Raw genomic sequence first — 21,913 nt, forward strand, 5'->3', positions numbered from 1 at the left:
TTTTCCAGATCGGGGAGGGCATGAAATGCCCTCCCTCTGCTGCTGCCTTCTCTCTTCCCCCCCCCCCCCCCCGACTTCCTGGCTACCTCTGTAGCCCAGCTGAGCCACATGCTGGTTCCCTCCCCCCCACCCCCTTGCAACCCAACTGTGCTGTGTGGCAGCTGTCAGGCTTCCACCCCCTGCAGCGTGCCGGACACACTGATCCTGGAACATCTGTGGTCATGTCAGACCAGGGAATCCCGGATCTTAGAGGTGCAACCTGTGTATCATCCACTGCCTTCCCCTTATCCACAGTACCAGTTACTTCATCCAAGAAGGCAGTCAGGTTCCTCTCTTCCATGTGCTTAAAAATGGATTCCTTGAGGCTTACCTCTGACTTTTTTTTTTCTTGGGACTGAGGAGAGGCTAACAAGTCTGTAGTTCTGTATTTTACTGTTCTCCTTTCTTCCTTTTGAAGTTCAGAATCCTGACTGTCTCACGATCAGTGCTGCCTGGGTTACCCCCACATCTATTTCCCCTACAGATTCCTCCCTGTTTGTGAGCAGCAGGTCGAGCTGAGCATGCCCTTAGTTGGCTCCTTGCATGTTAATGCCTACTAGAAGATATGCCTGAGATCTTCTGATGAATGATCTAGATATAAGGATGAATGGAAGCAAGAGAATCTGCATCTTCCCCAAAGTGGTGCTGTACATTTGACCTGTCTTGTGTAAATGTGTTCCTCTTTGCAATTCATGGTTCTCTTGCACAGTATGTGTACAATAAGCAAAGCTGAGGAGACAGTCAAGGTCAGTGTTGAAATCTTAACTGTAATTTCATGTTTTGACGCTTATTGTAAAGGTTTAACCCTGTATTGAGATGAAAAACTAGGTATAATAATATGCTTTTATATGCTCCTGACTTGTCCTTTTTATGCTATTTTATGTGCAAAATAGCATTGGCTCTAAACCCTCTAGCTTTTTATACGTATTTAAGTACAACTTTCACTATAAAATAAACAGTGAGACTGATAGCATAGAGAAGTGTTAATATTCACTGGAGATCAGAATACTGGTCTTCAATCACAGCTGGCTGCAGGCATTCAAGCTGTAATTCTGTTAGGATAGACAACTTACAAAGCTAGAGGAAAAGCAGCAGAATTCTGATTTGAGAATCTCCCTTCCCCCCCCCCCCCCCCCCGCCAACCTCCAGGTTTTCAGTAGAGATGTTGGCCTATACCAGTTTAAGCCAACAAGCCTGGGTTCATCTGTTAATAATCCTAAAGGTTACATGCACCACCTCTTGCTGCTTCCGTATCAGAGGCAGCAAGGCAGGAGCCTGTGCCCTGGGCAGCCGGCTTATAAGATGGCTCCCCACATGCCTGTTCCTGCACAGCTGCCTCACCCCCATAGAGGCAGCAGAGGTAGAGGGGGGCACACAGGGAGCTGGCCCCCATGGAGCCAGTTGCGCCCCCCCCCCAAAGAAGAGCTGCCACAATCCTTTCCAAGAAGCCCTGCATAGCAGAGTGGAGGTGCAGAGTTCTGGGAGACCTAGAGGATCAGCCTCATGGAGGAGCTCCGTAACGCCAACACCTAAGACAGTGCCTTCAAGACACATGGCAGGAAGTGACCCAGGGACAGTGAAGGAGGGTACTTTCCACCAAATGAGTCAGCATGTTGTTCTGACCCTGTGGTGGACCGTGCCACTGTTAGGACTCTAGCTTGGGGCCTGATGGAAGGAGGCAGGCCCTTCATTGTTCCCTACAAAATGGTTGCTTGTGTAGCCACTCAGGAGAGATTCAGATGCTGCCCAGCTGATTAGAAGACATCTCCCACAGCAAGTTTTTTTTCTGGTGGCACACATTTGTACAAATGCGTACATTCGTGCACATTAAAAAAACCCTTTTATTCTGCATGTGGATGAAAAAACCACATGGCTGGAATAGTTTAAAGACTGCCACTCCCCTGAGCCATTTTACCCTGTACCTGCAGAGTTGACACTGACTCTTGCCATTGGGCCACACTGCCCTGGGAACTGTGGGACTATTTTATATTGACTCTGATCTCTAGCCCTGAAGACCAGGACTGCTGTGACCGACTGACTGGCCATTAGGGTTCAGTGCCCCATAGCTGAGGGCAGGACTGGGAGGAGAATAAATACTCCATTCCTAATAAAAGTGGGGTTGGGGCACATCAGCCCCACAACATCAATATGAAACAGCTTTGCTGTGATAAAACTAGATTTGAGAATGTCTCTTCCCAACTATAGAATTACTTGACTGAACAGGAGAAAAATATTGGATGTCTTGCCAATGCAAGTTATAGCAAGGTAGATTATACCTTCCCCAGCCCTCCTCTAACACTGTGGGGCTGTGTCTACATTGGCATCCCTTTCCGGAAAAGGGATGCTAATGAGACACATCGCAATTGCAAATCCGCGGGGGATTTAAATATCCCCCGCGGCATTTGCGTTTACATGGCTGCCGCTTTTTTCCCCGGCTTGGGGATAAGCTGGAGAAAAGCGCCAGTCTAGACGTGATTCTCCGGAAAATAAACCCTTTCCCGGAGGATCTTTTATTCCTATTCTTGTAGGAATAAAAGATCCTCCAGAAAAGGGTTTATTTTCCGGAGAATCACGTCTAGACTGGCGCTTTTCTCCGGCTTATCCCCAAGCCGGGGAAAAAAGCGGCAGCCATGTAAACGCAAATGCCGCGGGGGATATTTAAATCCCCCGCGGATTTGCAATTGCGATGTGTCTCATTAGCATCCCTTTTCCGGAAAGGGATGCCAATGTAGACACAGCCTGGCTGTTTATGTACCATAAACAAATTTTACTGGCTCTTTCTTTGTAGTTTTTGCCCATGTTGATAAGCAATGTCCTTTTCTTCTTAAATATTAAATACGGTCTATTTATCTTCTCCTTTTTTGGTTGATTTTTGCATAGGCTTTTCCTAGATGATTATTCAGTGTGTAGCTGTGTGTTTGCTTTTAAAAATATACTTAGATTTGACCAAATCAATTTCTTAAATTCTCCCATTCACTCAACATTTGAAAGTGTGTAGTATCAAAAACATGTTGGCAACATTAAATCAAAATGGTTCTTTTAATGGATAGTTTTAATTTAATCTTTTTAATAGATAGTTGCTGACCTGGTGATAGTAGGTTCAGTAAAATTTGAAGTAGCAATTTCAAAGCATGAGCAAATCAGTTTTTGTACAAATAATAATAGCCTTAAGTTAAGATTCTCCTCAGAGTATTAAGTTTTAAAATTTCTTTTCTGAGGCTAAATATGTAGCAAGGTCCCATTTCTGTCTGTTCTATAGAATCAAGCTCCAGTATGTGTTGCCCTGGACTTTAACCTGCCCCCCCCCCTTTTTTTCAAAGTACGTTTCAACTACTTGTACTTGAGCATTGTCTGTAACAAATGCTAGTTCCCTAAAATGTAATTAATTAAAATGAGCACTCCAAAATGGTAAATCTTAACACCATCCTTAGAGGTCTTTAAACAAAGCTTGACTAAGTCCTTGTATGATTTAGTTGGGATTGGTCCTGCATTGAGCAGGAGTTTTACTTTGCTTCAGTCTTTAATGAGGCTAATGAAGAGCTTAGGGATAATGGTAACTTAACAAATGGGACTAAATATATGGAGGTAGATATTACCATATCCAAGGTAAAAACCAAACTTGAACAGCTTAATGGGAGTAAATCGGGGGGCCCAGATAATCTTCATCCAAGAATATTAAAGGAACTGGCACATGAACTTGCAAGTCCATTAGCAAACATTTTTAATAAATCTCTAAACTCAGGGGTTGTACCATTAGACTTGAGAATTGCTAATATAGTTCCGATTTTTAAGAAAGGGGAGAAAAAAAGTGACCCGGGTAACTACAGGCCTGTTAGTTTGACATCTGTAGTATGTAAGATCCTGGAAAAAATTTTGAAGGAGAAAGTAGTTAGACATTGAGGCTAATGGCAATTGGGACAAATTGCAACATGGTTTTACAAAAGGTAGATCGTACCAAACCAACCTGATCTCCTTTTTTGAGAAAGTAACAGATTTTTTAGATAAAGGAAATGCAGTGGATGTAATCTAGATTTCAGTAAGGCATTTGATACAGTACCACATGGGGAATTATTGGTTAAATTGGAAAAGATAGGGATTAATATGAAAGTTGAGAGGTGGATAAGCAACTGATTAAAGGAGAGACTACAGCGGGTCATATTGAAAGGTGAACTGTCAGGTTGGAGGAAGGTTACTAGCGGAGTTCCTCAGGGATCAGTTTTGGGGCCAATTTTATTTAATCTTTTTATTGCTGACCTTGGCACCAAAAGTGGAAGTGTCCTGATAAAATTTGCGGATGACACAAAGTTAGGAGCTATTGCCAATTCAGAAAAGGATCAGGATATCATACAGGAAGATGTGGATGATCTTGTAAGTTGGAGTGATAGCAAAAGGATGAAATTTAATAGTGAGAAGTGTAAGGTTATGCATTTAGGGATTAATAACAAGAATTTTAGTTATAAGCTAGGGACATATCAGTTGGAAGTAACGGAGGAGGAGAAGGACCTCGGAGTCCTGGTTGATTATAGAATGACTATGACATGGCTGTGAAAAAGGCTAATACGGTCTTGGGATGTATTAGGCGAGGTATTTCCAGTAGGGATAAGGAGGTGTTAGTACCATTATACAAGGCATTGGTGAGACCCCATTTGGAATACTGTGTGCAGTTCTGGTCTCCCATGTTTAAGAAGGATGAATTCAAACTGGACCAGGTACAAAGAAGGGCCACTAGGATGATCGGAGGAATGGAAAACCTGTCTTATGAAAGGAGACTCAAGGAGCTTGGCTTGTTTACCTTAACCAGAAGAAGGCTGAGGGGGGACATGATTGCACTCTTCAAATATATTAGAGGGATAAATACCAGGGAGGGAGAGGAATTATTTAAGCTTAATACCAATGTGGACAAGAACAAATGGATATAAGATGGCTAGTAGGAAGTTTAGACCTGAGATTAGACGAAGGTTTCTAACCATTAGAGGAGTGAGGTTCCGGAACGGCCTTCCAAGGGAAGTAGTGGGGGCAAAAGATCTATCTGGTTTCAAGATTAAACTAGATGGGTTTATGAAGGGGATGGTTTGAGATAACATGATCTTGGTAACTAATTGACCATTCATTATCAGTGGGAAATAGGTCAATGGAGGGATGATAGGAGTTACTATAGAGAACTTTCTGGGTGTGTGTCTGGTGAGTCTTGCCCACATGGTCAGGGTTTAGCTGATAGCCATATTTGGGGTCGGGAAGGAATTTTCCTCTAGGGTAGATTGGCAGAGGCCCTGGAGGTTTTTCGCCTTCTTCTGTAGCATGGGGTGCAGATCACAGCTGGAGGATTCTCTGCATCTTGGGGTCTTCAAAGTATTTGAAGGCTTCAATAGCTGAGATATAGGTGAGAGGATTATTCTAGGAGGGGGTGGGTGAGATTCTGTGGCCTGCACTGTGCAGGGGGTCAGACTAGATGATCATAATGGTCCCTTCTGACCTTAAAGTCTATGAGTGTGAGTAAGAAGTCTCTTCCAATTCTAATCTTCTATGATTCTAACTGATTCAAAGAAGTCTGCTTGAACCTTAAAATATGTATGTTGGATGCTATTTCACTGCGCTGTGTGGAATTACTGTTCTTTGTGTCAGCCTTTTCTATAGGGGAAACCTAATTGGCATCCGTGAAGATCACAACGTATTTAGACTTTCCCACATGTCCTAGCAAAACAGATTGTATATATCTAAGCTCACCCTCTGACACTACTGCGCTGCTATCCCTGACCACTTGGGCATCAGTGTCTGTGCCTGATTGTCCACATGGTAAAACCATTGCTGCTGCTGATTTCTTATGGAGAGTAAGAGTGTTGAACATTTCTGTATGTATTTCCCTCACAGGCAGTTGAGACAGATTGGGATTATTTGCTGTCTTTGCCCTTTGGTTTTATCTTTTGGCCTTGTCTTCAGTGGCACACTTTTGTCATAAAAAAAACCATCTTTTGGTGACAAGATAGTAAGCACTTACATTACAATGTGACTTCTGTAGTGGGGAGGGGACCTAGTTTTGGGGACAGTCTTCTACCACTGGGAGAGACTTTTCTTTTCCCCTCCCTTTGTTTTAGACAGAGCCAGCATGGACTCTGGTGTGGTTTTTTTTTTTTTTTGTGGTGGTGGTGGTGGTGGTACAGAGAGCTGGCTTCTACCAGTATCCAATGATGCCTAATAACTGTGCTTAGTGTTCTGTGATCTCTGCTACCCTGCAGATATGTATCCCACCCCCACTTTTCAAAGCCCTGGGAAGTATCTGACAGGTGAGTGAGCAGCTCCATTTGGGGAACAAACAATCAGAATGCTTCTGTTCTGCACTGCTAAAAAACACAGGATGAGGTAGACTGCTGCAGGGGGAGGGGTTGGAGAGATTGAGATGCTTTCACATTCATTAGCATAGACAGCTCACAGAGCTACGAGGGAATCCCAGAAAACCCAGGGTGGTGGTACTTTTAGTGTCCCCATGGGTGCTCCACTCTGGATGCTGGTGCATTCTTTCACTGGCGACTGCAGGTTTTCCTAGCAGCGTCCGCCATGCATGCACTGTGGCACCCCCTCGTACCATTGGTATCTGTTAGGTACATGCGCCGTGCAGCTCCCTCAGTTCCTTCTCTGCTGTCCTCAGCAGCAGACAGAGCTTCCTCTCTCCCCTCCTGTTTTGACAAAAAGAGTTAATTCCCCTCAGTTTCCTCATACTTTCAAGTTAAGACACCCCCCCCCCCCCCCCGGCCTACCCCCGCTGACTTACAGCAACAGAATGTTCTGTCCGCATTGACCTGCTGCTTCTTGCTGTGCCTAATGTCGGGATCTCCCAGCTTAGAGGTATGAGTCTTGCTGAGATGCCTCGTGCATAAAGTGCCTCAGAAGCCCATCTGACACAAGTGTCCTCACTGCTCCATCTTGATGGCCAGAGCGTGCCATGACCGCATCAACAGGTTTAAAACCTTCCTGTACGAAATGTTACGCCAGCAACCTTCTGAAGACACATTATCTACTTAAAAATCAACATCTGAGCTGAAAGGTATGGACAAAATGCATCCCTCTATCACTTCTGGCAAATCTGTGACCAAAACAAGTCTGTCCCCAGGCAGATCTCTAACCTCCGCACCAACTACCATGAGGGTCAGCACCACAAACAGGCCCAAGATGCCAGCACTATATAAGAGGGTGCTTCTTGGAGCCCAAACAAACAGCACCAAAGTCACCACCTAGCTTTCACGCTTTCACAAGCACCAGTCAGAACCGAAGCCGGCACCTCAGTTGGCACAATAGAACCGGTACCAATGGAGTTCAAAAGAAGAGGTTTCTACTCAACTTATTTTCTAACACCAAAAAAGAACAGAGGATGAAAGTCTGTTCTGGACTTAAGGAAGCTCAACTATGTTGCTTACCAATGGTTCAAGATGGCGACCCTAGCAACAGTAATTCCAGCATTAGATCAAGTAGATTGGCTTTCAGCTCTTGACCTCCAGGATGCATAGTTTCACATAATTCATCCCACCCACAGGCGCTTTCTACAATTCATGGTTGGCCATCACCATTACTAATACCGAGTGCTCCCTTTTGGTCTTTCAACAGCTTCCAGAGTTTTTTCCAAAACTTTAGCCATCATGGTGGCATACCTACATCATCAGGGAATCATTGTTTCCATACTTCGACATGATCAAGACCATCACAGACCACCTGCTCTGGCTTGGCTTCCAGATAAACGACAAGAAATCCATGCTCCATCCCACCCAAGCTCTAGAATTTGTAGGTGCACACATCCATACCAGCATAGCCAGAGGGACTCTAGCCATGCACAGATTTGAGACCCTGTGCAACCTCATAACAGTAGCTTGGGTGAGCTCTACCACAGCAGTTTGCAAATGCCTAAAAATCTTAGGCCACATGGCTGCCACAACCTGCATAGTAAGGCTGGCAAGGCTCCACAGGAGCCTTCAGTCTTGGCTTGCCACACTTTACACTCTGTCCAGAGACCCACTCTCCAAGTCAGCTACCATGCTGCTGTGGGTCCTCAACTCCTTGGGCTGGTGGATGAATCCATACAACATTCTAACAGGCGTTCCGTGACACTTACCATTATGACCTATGCATCAATAATGGGATGAGGACCCCATCTAGGAGCCCTCATGGTCCAAGGCAAATAGTCTGTTACTGAGCAAATGCGCCATATCAATCTTTTAGAAGTGAGAGCAGTGCAATATGCAAGCCAGCATTTTCTGCACTATATAGCTCATAAGATGATCAGCATTATGACAGACAATACCCCTTGCATGTGTGACCTCAATCAGCAAGGCACTGCACCAGCTCCGTCCCTATGTAAGGAAGCTCTCAAACTATGGAATTGGTGCCTGGTGCACCATATTACCCCTGTTACCACTTATCTCCCAGGAGTGTTTAAACATCACAGTAGCTGCCTTCAGTCTCAAGTGCTACAACTACCATGAACGGGAGATAGACATGCAGGCCCTCACTTACATGTTTCACCAATGGGGCCAACCAGACCAGGGCCAATCACAAATGCCACCTTTACTGCTCCAGAGCAGCCTTAGGGAAGCACTCCCTTGAGGATGCTTTTCCCCCATCAAATGGAATGCACCATTACTCTATGCATTGCCACCCCTTCTCATGCTCCATAAGGTCATCATCAAAATCAGAACAGAATGAGCCCACGTGATTCTCACTGGGCCAGCATGGTCAAGACAAACATGGTATCTCCACAGAATGACGGTAGTGGATCCATACACCTTTCCTCCTCAACACACTCTTCTCTCCCAGAATCATGGCAGAATTCTCCATCCCAAAGCGCCCACACTCCATCTCCATACCTGGCTCCTTCATGGCTCCAAGATGCTGAAAATACCTGCTCAAAGTAAAACAAATATTAATCAACAGCAGGAGACAATGCACTAGGAAGACTGACTTTTACAAATGGAATAGATTCTTCCAGTGGCTCAAATGTAGTCACACCATACCCCCTGAAACTGTTCCCCTTCCCTTCCTATTGAATTACCTATTGCACCTAAGGAAGTCTGGCCTGGCTTTAAATACTATCAAGGTACATGCAGCAGTTATAGCCGCATGGTGAGTAACTTTCTTCTTTTTCGTGTAAAGAGTTACTCATCTTGTACAGTAATGGTGGTTCTTTGAGATGTGTGCCCCTGTCAGTGCTCCACTACCCTCTCTCCTTCCCTTGCTTTGGAGCCCCATACTCTACTAGCACAGGTAGAAAAGGAACCGAGGGAGCTGCAAGTGCCTAACAGACACCAATGGCATGAGGGGGTGCTACAGCATGTGTGGTGCAGTGGACACTTGCAGAAAAATCTCTGGTCACTGGTGTGGGGATGCACCAGCATCCATTGTGGAATACCCATGGGGGGACACCTCTCTAAGAACCACTGTTACTGTACAAGGTGAGTAAATCTTGTCAGCTCTGCCTTCCCACAACACTTCACTGTGGGATGCTTACTCACATTGCTAGCACCCCTGTTGAGAGAGCAAAGCAATGTAGCCATGAAATATCAACAATAGGAGGCAGAAAAAGTAGCTTGAACGGTTTTCACTTTTGCATGTCAACAGCACTTTTGTTGCTAAATAATAGGCTTAGGTGGTGGTAAAGTTTGAACTATTTCCTCAAATGTCAAATCTTAAGTCATCTCTTGAATTCTTTAAATTCAGCAACACTCTACACTGAAGTGCTAGGCCTTTCTGTTCAGCTTGCCATTTAGGCTTTCTATTTTAAGCTGGATGAATTTTCTCAAGTTTCAGTCAACAGATCTGTTCATAATGTCCCACGTGCCTGGAGATTGGTGGCAGGGCCAATAAAGTATGTGGATTGCTATAGAATGGCTTTCAGGGTAGAGTTCTATGATAAGGGATAGATATTTTGTTTCTGTTTTTATGGAAGAAATGGGGAGGGCTACATCTCTTCTTTCATAGAGGGAAAATGAGAGTTATGAGAGATAGCAACTCCCTCTGGTTATGCTTATAATTATTCAGTTGGGTCATTTAAGTTCTACATAGTGATCAAAGATGGAAGTTGCATAATCGAGACATTGCAGTGCAATTTGAAACTTCACAGGGACCTGAGTCTGTTGGCTTGATGTGCATCCCTTATTTCAGCTGAAGCACTTCCTTAGGTGAGAGATCCTAGTGAAAGGAACGAGCCTGTCAGCTGGCATAGTGTTTTACCAAAACACAGGTGATACTGTTAGTTCCTATAATTAGATTTTTAAGAGGCAAAAGAAATTTTATGGATATTTATCACTGTGCATGTAGTCATATCTGATCATGTTTTTTAAATAGTGGTTACTGTACAGTTAAATGTGCACCTGCATTTGAGGAGAACTGCAAATGAATAGGCTTGCCTTAATTCTTTTTTTTAAATATGCGGGTTTCCTAGAGTGCATTAAGTCCCATGCCAACAGGCAGCAAATTCAACAAGTATGACATTGGCACAATGAACAGATCTCCTACATGCTGCTGCTCCATCTGTGTGAACTCTGATGCAGATGGACCGTTTTAGGATGAGAGTAGGTTTTTTAGTCTTTGCCTTACATCGGTAAAGATGCAGGATAGTGACACTTCTATTTTGAAGATTAAACGCTCAGAGTTCAAAAGGAGCAAATTGGTAGTTGCTTGGCTTAAATTGAACTTAGTTCTGGCTGGCTGCTTTTCTCCATCCCTAAAACAGAATTCCTGTTGGGTGTCAACAGCTGCAGAGGAAGAGAAGCATCCTAGAGCACAGAAGTAGCAACAGTCTATGTAAAACCAGCCAGCTGTTCTGTGACGTTAGTATGCTGTAGTCAGCAATATGCACTGTAGGTTGCAAACAGAGTTATAGTGCTCTTTCTCTGCATCTGTGTTGGACAAGAGAGGACTGATCTTGCTAATGTGTGTAGGTTTATCACAAAATTGTGGCTCATTAAAGTTCAGAGCTGGATTACCATACTTCATAAACATGTCACTTTAAAAGTATGTAACTTTTTCACTTTTCTCCTAGGGAAGTGACAAATAGTAAAAAGTGACCATGATTCCAGCACACAGGAGCACTTTAGAACCCTGTTTTATACAGGTGGTAAACTTAATCTGGCTCTCTAAAGTCTAGATACTGAATCTCTCTGAAACTTGCTGCCTTAGTTGGCCTGGGGAAATTGAGATCGTAAACAATTAAAGTACTCCCCTTTTAAAAGAGGTGGGTGAAGCGTTACAAAGAGAACCCTAACCTTCAATCGCGTGGCTCAAACAAAACACAACTTGCTGTAACTGAACTTTTGATCGTGAAGTGTTATACTGTATCTGGTGCCAAAACTGGAATTACAGTTGGTTGAGTCACTTAACTATTTTGATGACTTTTTAAGAATCTGCCTTCAAAGTCATTTTAAAAACACAGCTTTAAAATATTTTTGCAGTGTTCATTCAAGCCACAAGCACTTGCTATCAAGTAGCATTGTGTTTATAACGAATAACTCAATTTGTCAAAGTTAGTCATAAATCAGATATGAAAACAAACTGTAATGGAAGATTAAAAATGAAAATAATTAAGAAAATACTGGAAACCTTTGCATTATAATGTCTATTGTGCCTCAGTTAATACTTTGTATATTGTGCTATACATTTACAATTAAGGGCTTTTCTTTTTATCTTTGTCACCTGAGGAAAATTTCTCAAATTTTTCCTGAAGAAAAATCATTCTCCTAATGGGTATTTCACACAACTAGTAACATCTCTTGTAATTTCCTGTTCAAGAGGTGTCCCAGTGGGTGCTCTACAGTAGATGTTGGTATACCCCTGCACCATGGATTGGACTCTTCAGAGCAGTATCCTTGGGGCTGCTCATGCTCAGTGCTTGGGCCATGCACCCATGTTGTCCTGGAACCGCGCATTTGAAAGCTCCCACCCCAGTTCCTTCTCTACCATCCCCAGCCAGAGCTCTGCTGTTGCTTCTTTATTTTATAGATAAGTCAGACTGTTCTCATTTTTTCTTAGATAGTTACAGGTTTTCCCTCCCTTTTGGGAGAGGAAGGGGAGGAAAACCCCTTCTCTTCTTCCCCCTCCCCCACTCCTTTTTCCTGCTCCAGTTAGATAGGATGCCTGGTGAGCCATGCATCCAACATTTCTCTTATTGCAACAACCCTATTCTAGTTCCGAATAGACACTTTCAATGTGTCTGCTCTCTGGGGAAGCTCATCTCCCAAAAGTGTACTCGCTACTCAAAACTTAAATCATGAGCCCATCAGAACAGAGACTTTTGTCTCAAACCAATACTGCTTGAAAAATCGTTACACCCAGCTTTGGCCCCAGGACAAGACTCGGAAACCCCTCAGTCTACCAGAGATGGAAAAAAATGGTGCAAAAGCATGCCTCTTTGGTACCTGTGAACCTTCCAGTTTCCCCAACAGCCTCAATGCGGAGAACATCCAAGGTACCTATGCCTCAGTGCTTGAGATGCTCCAGGTGCCTCTGGCATGGCAATAAAATCCGGTGTACAGAAACCCCATGCCAAGACTACAGGCTTCGAGTTGCCTGCTTCACAACATACAGCACCACCCAGCACTGATAATGCTGCAGAACACTTCAGGCACCTCCTCTGGCACTGCACTAACCACTCACCAGGCAACACAAGGCCTGCTCTTCCCACGTTTTTCCCAAGCCCCACGCCAATTCATTTGAGTAAGCAGTGCGCACACTTGATGTATGCAGGCACTCTCCTTTTATTTGCATCGAACAAAGCCATTTAGGTCTCACAAGCTTTTTTGACTCTGTTGCAGACCATAGCAAGGTTAAGCCATCTTGTTGCAGACACACCCACTGGATCTCTGGCAGTACTAGACTCTCACAATTCCCCCAATAATTCTCCTACAACCATTTGAGTGGGTGCCTCAGTAACCTTTTTATGCAAGGTCCTGATCGCAGGTTTGTTGAGCTGCCACAAGGGTATCAGATCAGACTGTCGTCAAGGCAGTCCTCTCCACGGCCTTGCTAAAACATACAGCTTTACAATCATCTACTATGGTGCACCCACAGGACCCCTCCCTCCCTTCCGAGGAGATTACTCGCCTGTGCAGTAACTGGTGTTCTTTTGAGATGAGTGTCCCTCTGGGTGCTCCACTACCCTCCCTTTCTCTTCAGAGATTTTCCTCAAGATTTTTTTCTCCCAGGTAGTGAAGGAACTGGTGGGATGGGGGAGCCCATACATGCACGATGCCAGGACACTAAGGGCGTGCAGCCCAGGCATCGGGCATGTGCAGTCTCGAAGATACTGCTCTGAAAACTCTGAACCACAGTGCATTGGTTCACAGATGCCTACTGTGGAGCACCCACATAGACACTCATCTCGAACATCAGTTACTGCACAGGTGAGCAACCTCTTATGTTTATTCTTAGTAGTCATTTAGGAAATTGAAGGTTAAACAAACATCCCCTTTTGTCGCCAGTATTGCGTTATTTTAATATTACAAATGAAGATGTGAGAAGGTGGGCACAAGTGACATTTTGACTCTGGCAAATAGATCTGCCTGGTAACATGTAATTGCAGTATGCAGGAAAGTACTCAGGTTGGAAATTCAGCTGCATAATCTCTAGAGATGGACTTTCCTACACCACAGCTGTGAAGTAACTTGGAAAAGGAAAATCTGAAACTAGCTGTAGATGTAGGCTATGCAAAGTAAGCAAAGTCACTATGAAACTCCCACGATCCAAGATCCCAGTGGCTTCTAAGTCCTCTACTTAAGGTTTTTGTGAAGACCAGAGTGACCACAGAATAGAATGGATCACTTTAGTAAACCCATGAAAGCTCATGATGCTGTCTCCCTGTTTTGTTAGTCTTTAAGATGCTGCTAGACTATTTGTTGCTTTTTTTAAAAACTTTTTCCAGTTAGACTAACTTGGCTACCCCTCTGACACTTTAATAAAGGCAGCTTTATAGCCCTTTGAGGCCAGCTCTTCAAATCTAACTCTCTAAATAGGATAGCTTCACAGTCTGACCTACCAGTAGGAACCTCATCCAAAGCTGTTCCTGCATAAGATTTTTGGCAGCAGTCTTTGTAACTGACGCCTTCTTAGATTCACCTTGCTGTGTCCAGATTGACCACAAGCATAACTGAAATGTTTCTAGGAAAAGATAATGGTCCAGCAAAAATCTTCGATGCTTGTTACCTGCCTTAGGAGAACCAAGTGATTGATAGAGAAATTGGCATTCATGGCCCTGGAAATAGAGGGTAAAACTACAAATAAGCAGGCAGCTCTTCTAAAACTACACCTTTAAGAGTCTGCAAGTAAGAATTTCTCCAGGTAGTGATGGGAGTAGAAGGGTGAAGATCCAGAAATTACTTTGCTAGTTGATTGCTCAACATTAGGAGTAGTGTCTCTTCCTCATCTGTCTGAAGTTAGGGCTATGTGGGTAACATATTCGGGATGTTAACTATCGGTTATTTTACTAGTCAAGTAGTTGATAGGCACTTTGAAATGTACAAGAACCCCCGCTGGGGCTTTTGTACATTTCAAAGGAGGAATGTGGAACTCCACATGCAGCCTGGGACCCATAGGAAGTCCTGCTGATTCCTGGCTGCACGTGGGCATGTCAGCTTTGAAGTGTACAAGAGTCCCTGGAGGGGGCTCTTGTGCGTTTCAAAGCAAAAGGGCAGTATGGAGCAGTGGACTCTCTAGCTGGCCCCAGGCTCCATGCTGTGCTGCTGATTTGAAATGCCACACAGAGCTTAGGATCAGCTGGGGACTCCCTAGCTGATCCCAGGCTCTGTGCGGCATTTCAGCAGAACCTGGGGTCAGTCTCAGCTGGGCTCCACATGGCACTGCCGCCTTGAAAAGCCACCTCATCATTTCAAAGGGGCAGTACCACACAGCTGAGTCTGGGATCTGCTGTTTTGAAGTACCCCCTCCACTCCCCCCCCCCTTGCTGCCTCTATTTGATTCAGCAAGGGGCAGGGGAATCAACTAGTTGATTATCTAACAGTCAGCTAGTCCTTAACATCCTTACTCTTTTTGGAGGCTTACACTTCAGATGAGTGACATTTCTCCCTGCACATATTCTTCAGCTCTTGATTAGAATTTGATGGATACCACCTCTTATCTATTGGGTCACCATAAATGTAGCAACTACTCATCTGAATCTTACTTAGTTATGGAGCCCCTTCTCTGGGTTTAATATCTGTAAAAAATCACCCTGTTAATCAGTGGCTATTCAATGATTGTGCACGTTGATTGCAATCAGATGTGTCTGCGCCATGTGCATGGACATCTGCAACTTTTCCCTTAGCAGTCCGTGTGGGGTTGGTTTTGGAGCCCCCTGGAGAGGTACCATTATGGTGCTCATTATGATCCTGTTGACCTGATTTCTCTTCCTCCTCTTCTCCCCCCCCCCCCCCCCCCCACTTTTCAGTTCCTTCTTACGGTCCATGGTGGCACTGGAACAGTGCTTGCAAGTGTTCCCTTAGCCATTTCAGTTAGATAATAGCTATTGTTGTAGTGTTAATTTTTTTTTAGTTCACTGTTAGTTGGTAGATGGGATTGTTCTGAATCCCCGCCTGTCTGGGGCCACAAGATATGCTGTAAGCCCAAGTAGGAGGCTTGCAGTACTTGTTGCAAGTCTGGGCCAATTAGCAACATCCATGACTTGTGCCTGAGGTGGTCGGGAGAGGCCCATTGTTCTGAGCACTGTAAAAACTGCAAGGTTTTCAAGCTTAGTGCACCAAAAGATCAAAAAAAGTTTAAGCAACTTCTAACAGAAGCTGCTTTTTGATCTGCATCACCTGACTGCCTGGGCCTGAGCTAGTGTGTGGAGCACCCCAGTCTCTATATGGGAAGTGAGACCTGGTCCCCTGCTGCCATCTGTCTTTTAAATGTAGTAAGAGCCAGGCAGCTCTTACTACATTCAAAAAGCAGAGGTGTAGTGATCCTGGAACTGGTGCAGGTCGAGATTGCTGAGTCCTGGCTCGTGCTGCCCCCAGGAACTAACCTTGCTACAGCTCTGTAGTTTAAATGAGGTAAGAGCTGGGGTGCCTGCACACTGGTTCTTACTACATTTAAACCACAGGGCTGGAGTGGGGGTAGCAAGCACTCCTCTTTATCACAGCTCAGTTCCCCAACCTCGCACTTTGAGTGTAGATATGGGGGCCAGCTAGTAGAATAAACTCTTAAGAACCTGTCTCTAACTCCCAGAGAAACTTGTCTGGTCTGTTTCCCTGAGACCCAAAAGGAAGACGATTGATTGCTGTTACCACGCAAGGGTAGTAAAATAAAAAATAATGCTTTTCCAGGGAAGATCTCATTTGGGAATCCTCTCCTTGAGGCAAAGTTCTTCCTCCTACCCTAATCTCTGTTTCGCTTAGAATTGGGAAAACAGAGGGAATCCGCAAAGAACAATGGGGCTGTGCTCCTCCTGAGTAACTTAGGCACGTTGGTTTAAGGACACAAAAATCAACCAATAACAGTTATCAGAATAAAAAGGAAAACACTTTTATTATCAAAACAAGACTATTGTTTTAAGTATAGTAATTGACTGGGTGTTAAAACAGCCATGGAATGAAATTAGACTCGGGGAGAATCCCTGGGCTGTAATCCTTAGTTACAAAAGACAAAAACGATTAACCAGCTCAGACATGATTTCCAAGTCCCCAATAAGGAAAACAATAAAACCCAATGGGCTATCTAAACTTTTCCCTACTTACATATTTCAAGGAATCCATTCCTGGGAAAGCCCGACTCCCTCGTTACCTGCTGAAAAAACTGCTCTGAGCAGAATAACAGGGGGAAAAACCTTCCCTTGGTTTGAGATGCCTATATGCATTTCATTGGCTGAATGCCAGAAGCCCCCTCCCTCAGGTGTATTCCCAGAGTTGCTTAACCCTTTCCTCACTCTCCAGCTAATTGAGACTCTCCTTAGTAGCTCCTAGTTATGACATTGGCTAAGATTTTTTTTGGAATTAGACTGTAGTTATGCAAACTCATCAATGTTTATATGTTGGCTTTCACAATCTTGCTCTTCAAATATTATCAATTTATTATGTGTGTTCCTTTTAAAAAGATTGAATAGAAAAATCTTATTTGTTCTAGATCAGTGTTTCGTAAACTGTGTTCCTGGAAAAAATGAGTACTGGTTCTTTCGAAAAAGGTGTTTTTTTCCAAAAGAACAATGTCTAGACTGCGGTTTCACTGTCGAAATACCCTTTTTCAAAACAGTGATCTGACATGAATATGTAAATAAAGTGCAGGATATTTAAATCCGGAATTCATTTGCACTTTTGGCCTCATTTACATCCCTCTTTCGAAAGAGGGATGTAGTCTAGACCTAGCCTTTGTGTAGATGTATATCGGGAGTCTCAAACTCCCAGCCCATGGGCCAACTACATAATCTAGTTAGGGAGTCCCAATGGGCCAGGGAGAGGCCTTTCTATTTCCATTTCTTCCCCTCGCTGCCCCCCCAGGCTATACCTGTTCCCACTATTGCCCTGCCCTCTCTCCTTATGGCAATCTGTCCCTCAAGGGACACAGCCTTAGGAATTACCAAGGAGACCTTATATGGTTTGGCAGCTGAGGTCGGGCACTCCCCGTGCTGTTGGGAGCTTTAGGAAAGGGAAACACAGTGGTGTGAGTGTGCTCTGATTCCCCATGGCTCTCTGACATGGGGAGAGCAGAGGGGCCCAATTGCTGCTGCTGCTGCCTTGAGCCAGATCTCTTCCCCATCACCTCCCGTAATCCCCAAGGCTGTCTCCCACTGTGAGTGTCCCACAGTGGATGGGATGCCACGGGTGGGGCAAGAGTACAGAGCAATGAGGATAGGGGCAGGGCTTGGGACTGGAACGGAGAGGCTTTCCCCAGGGCTCCTAGGATGGCTTATGCAACGGCTCTGGCTGGAGATGGTTCACAGGCTGGAAGTTTGAGACCCCTGGTGTATGTGGTAAAAGAGGGAAAATCTCGAACAGCTTTTTCTACTTAAACTTTTTAACCCTCCTTTCAACCCCTATAAATTCCACATATATTAAATCTCACGTTTAGCCTAGGCATTTGCTGAGGTCATAAAGTATTGCTTTAGAAAAATTCTGTGTAAGTGAATAAATAAAATCACATGTTCAATAGCTGGACTTTTTATGAGGGTTCATGCTGATTAACACTTTGGTAAGAAGTTAGTTTTCACTGATACAGACAGTGATCTTCAGCTGTTAGGCCTACATGTTTAGGAGCATAATGGAGTGCTTAAATACAGGAGGCCCCAGACTTGCGACGTGATTGGCTCTGGGGGAAGCATTGCAAGTCGGGGGCATCATAACTCAAACCCTCATTTAAGATACGTGCTGTGCACCATCGTGAATGCGGGATGAGTACAAGTCGGAGGCTTCTGGCTCCTTCTGCACTTATAAAAAGGGTTGTAAGTGCGGGGGGTCACAAGTTGTGGGCCTCCTGTATGCTGTATTCAGAGATGGGACAAAAGAGTGCGTAAAGATTTTCGAAGAAAAGTCACTAAATTGTGTGTATACTTTCGTTGTCCCATTGAAATTATTAGAATTTTTGTGAGAAGCTGTGAACGTTTTGGGCACTAACTTTCCATATTGTCAGATCCCACTCAGGAATGCTCATGCCAAAACTTGTTTTATCTGAAAGAGTGGGCTCAAATCTTATGCCCAAATATGTTGGCCTTTAAGGTGCCACTGATCTTGTTTTTGCTGAACCCAACTAACATGGCTGACCCTCTAAAACATTGAACACGTTGTTACTCCTTTGGTCAGTGCTATGTATGGGCATTTGCATCTCCAATGTGTTCATGCTACTGAAGACCGAAATCTCTGCAGATTTTAAAGAGGAATGTTATTTTCTTACCCTTAACTAATACTCTGCAAGTGGGACTTGTGGGTACCGAGCACCTTTTGACAGCACCATCACCTAGGTGTCTGCATGTAAGTCTAGGTGTCTAATTTTAGGCATCCAAACATCAACATTTTTATCTTGATGTCTAATGCTCATATGCCCATCTCTAAATAAAACTCAGTTCTCCAACAGCTTTGAAAATTAGTGGTTGTAAAGTTCTTTGAAGATGAAAAATGTTTGCTACGTTTTTGTTAATCCTAAACTAGCTAAGGTTTTGCTTGTTGATAGTCGTTTGAGTACACACATGGAGAAAATCTTTATTAAAGGATTGTTACAGTCCTAGCAACTAACGTTCATAGTGGTAGGATTTGAAGTTTCAAAAAGTTTTTGTAATCTGTAATTCCTCCTGTACAGCTACATACTGAGATGCAGTTCACTCTTCAAGATCTGGGCTGTATTGACTATTGTGTAATAGTCATTGTAGATGCCCCAAACCCAATTGCCCTATCTTTTTATGAAGATATCTTTTACTGATTATCAATTATATGTAGTAGAGTAGCATGAACATACGTTAAAGGTCTTTTCAGTGGTGCAATTCTAGTTTGAAGACTTGAATATGCTATAAGTAAATATCCGAAGAAGAGTTTAGCTTTATATTAAACGATTGCTTTCGTAATTTAGTAAATCAATATTTTTATTCAGAATTAGGAATTTTCTAATTAATCTATTTGAAAAATTTAAGCTTTTAAGTGCTATCTGAAAGTTTCCTCATTGTTCCATAACTGAATGGAGAAAATTAGTGATGTGTCAAAACTCAGTGTTTCATCTATGGCAGCTTCTGCATTTCCTCCTACCTCTCAATCTGATCAGATTTCTCAGAGAATGTTTCAAATTCTTAATGGAACTGGGTATTTTGATTCACTGCGAAACTTAGGTCAGTTAATGAGAATGTAGGCAGAGCCAGTCATAAATATTAATACAGTCTGACAGAACTGATAGGAGCAATAAGCCACTGAATAATTGGAATGTCAGGTAGCCTTTTCTAGTGTATAGTGTATATTGTGCAGTATATACATTAAATACCATAGTTCATTTATTGTAGTGCTGCAGAAGTAATGGTTTCTTTTCTTTTCTTTTCTTTTTTTCTCCTCTTAAACTAGGACAGAGCTTGGGCTATGGTTTTGTGAACTACATTGACCCCAAGGATGCTGAAAAAGCTATCAACACACTGAATGGATTGAGACTTCAAACCAAAACAATAAAAGTATGTGGTACTAATTATAGATTTAAGTCTGTTTTTGTTACACTAATCATCACAATGTGTTCTCTTCCCTTTCCCCATGTGGCTTAAGAGTCACAAACTAGTATGTTTCAGTGACCAATTGTTAACATGACTGTCTGACAAATTGTTTCCATATTGGAGGTATATAGGTTTACCTTTTGCCTATGAAATGGAGCCTTATAATTGCTGGCTTATAGTTGAATGGATTTCATTATAAACTTTGAGGTTTCCCTCATTAGAATATATGCCATATTGTATTTCTGAAAGCTTTTGTTGCTTGCACCACTTCCCTATATCTTTCCTCTGAGTGCACTGTTAATGTTTCTTAAGACTTTGAGAACCTATTCAGAATCAAGTATGGTGAAATGAATAAGGCTGGAGGAGTATGAAGAACCTTAGCATTGTAATTAGATATCTGTGTCTGGCCTGTGCCACCTGACTCAAGCTTGCAAGGTCCAGAGCCCAGGATCCTTCCTGAGCCTGAATGTTTACACTGCAGCTGAACATCCCCTTAGCGTGAGTCAGCTGTCATAGGCCAGCTATGGATTTTTAATAGCAGCATAGACATACCTTACAAGTCCAATAACTGATAGGTAGTCTCAATGTGTCTTTGTCTGAAATGTTTTGGGTTCAGTTTTTGCTTCCCAACTACTATCAGGCTAAGCCACAATACAGTTTTACAGTTCTGTAGAGAATAGACGTAATCTTGGAAAGGTGTGGAAGGATCTTAGTAGGTCATCTAGTCCAGTCCCCTGCACCTCAGAACACTCAGTAATATCTAGATTATCCTTGACATATGACTTTTCTAACCTGTTCTTGAAAACCTCTAATAAGCAAAATTCCATAATCTCTCTAGGTGATTTATTCAGTGCTTAGACTCAAATAGTTTTTCCTAACATCCTAAATCTTTTCCTAATATCTTATCTCTTATGCTGCAGTTGAATCCCCTTTCTTCATGTCCTGTCCTCATTGGGTAAGGAGTACCACTTGTCACTCTTCCCTTTATAATAGCTTTTATAAAATTGAAGACTGTTATGTCCACCTTGGTCTCCTCTTCTTACTAAACAAACCTAGTTATTTTTTCCCATCTTTCCTCACATGTCCTACTTTCTTGGCCTTTTAAGTGTCTGTCCTAATTTGCTCAGTCTCTTCAGAATTTCTTCAGTAAGAAGGATGCTAACATCCTAGAGTCTTCAGAGAAATTTGTTGGGCTGTAGAAGCCAAGTAACACAGGTTAAACAGGGTAAGTTGTCAGGAAGTGCTTCATCTCTCAAGGGAAGTTGGTATCAATAAAATATTGTTCATTCTTGTATTTACCTAACTCTGTACTATGCTTTGTGCAGTGTCTAAAGGCAACTGTCATCCTGCTCTCTGTAATTAAAGTTAAAGACAATGGCTGCTTTAGTTAGTGACTTCAGAGCTCAGCTACCAAATATATCCTATTCTGCCTTTTTTGACTGAGACCAGACTTGCTCCTTTGGGCATGTAGTTTGCTTGTGAAAAGGCTTAAACTTAAAAGTGAATCTGGGACATTTTAAAAAAACATTTTAGAGGCAAAGTTGCTGTTGGTGGGTGAGGGGAGTGAAGAAGGCAGGGGATGTTTCCTCAAACCTATAAGATTTATTAAAATTAAGTCATCCACAAATTTTATTAAATGCTGCTGTTCTAGAGTCTGTTAAACAGTGTTTAAACAGGGCTGCAGAATGCTTTAATATGAAAAACGTGACAACAGGTACTGGGGGTGTGAAAGAC

General features: G+C 43.2%; 1 protein-coding gene and 1 long non-coding RNA gene across 11 annotated transcripts in view; one reads left to right on the forward strand and one right to left on the reverse strand.

The window, feature by feature from the left end:
• ELAVL2 (ELAV like RNA binding protein 2) overlaps positions 1-21,913 on the forward strand; it is a 200,135-nt gene that overhangs the window by 115,926 nt on the left and 62,296 nt on the right. For all 10 annotated transcript variants that reach the window (XM_075931478.1, XM_075931470.1, XM_075931469.1 and 7 more), the window contains one exon: positions 20,040-20,143. In XM_075931478.1, coding sequence (XP_075787593.1) covers positions 20,040-20,143 — 104 coding nt within the window. The remainder of the gene's footprint in view (positions 1-20,039; positions 20,144-21,913) is intronic.
• Positions 6,178-8,061, reverse strand: LOC142829809 (uncharacterized). Its single transcript, XR_012904610.1, has 2 exons — positions 6,806-8,061; positions 6,178-6,710 (listed from the first exon to the last, which is right to left on the reverse strand). It is a non-coding gene; the product is annotated as an uncharacterized LOC142829809 (long non-coding RNA).

Source organism: Pelodiscus sinensis, chromosome 6, assembly GCF_049634645.1.
Source record: "Pelodiscus sinensis isolate JC-2024 chromosome 6, ASM4963464v1, whole genome shotgun sequence".
Classification (NCBI taxonomy): domain Eukaryota; kingdom Metazoa; phylum Chordata; order Testudines; family Trionychidae; genus Pelodiscus; species Pelodiscus sinensis.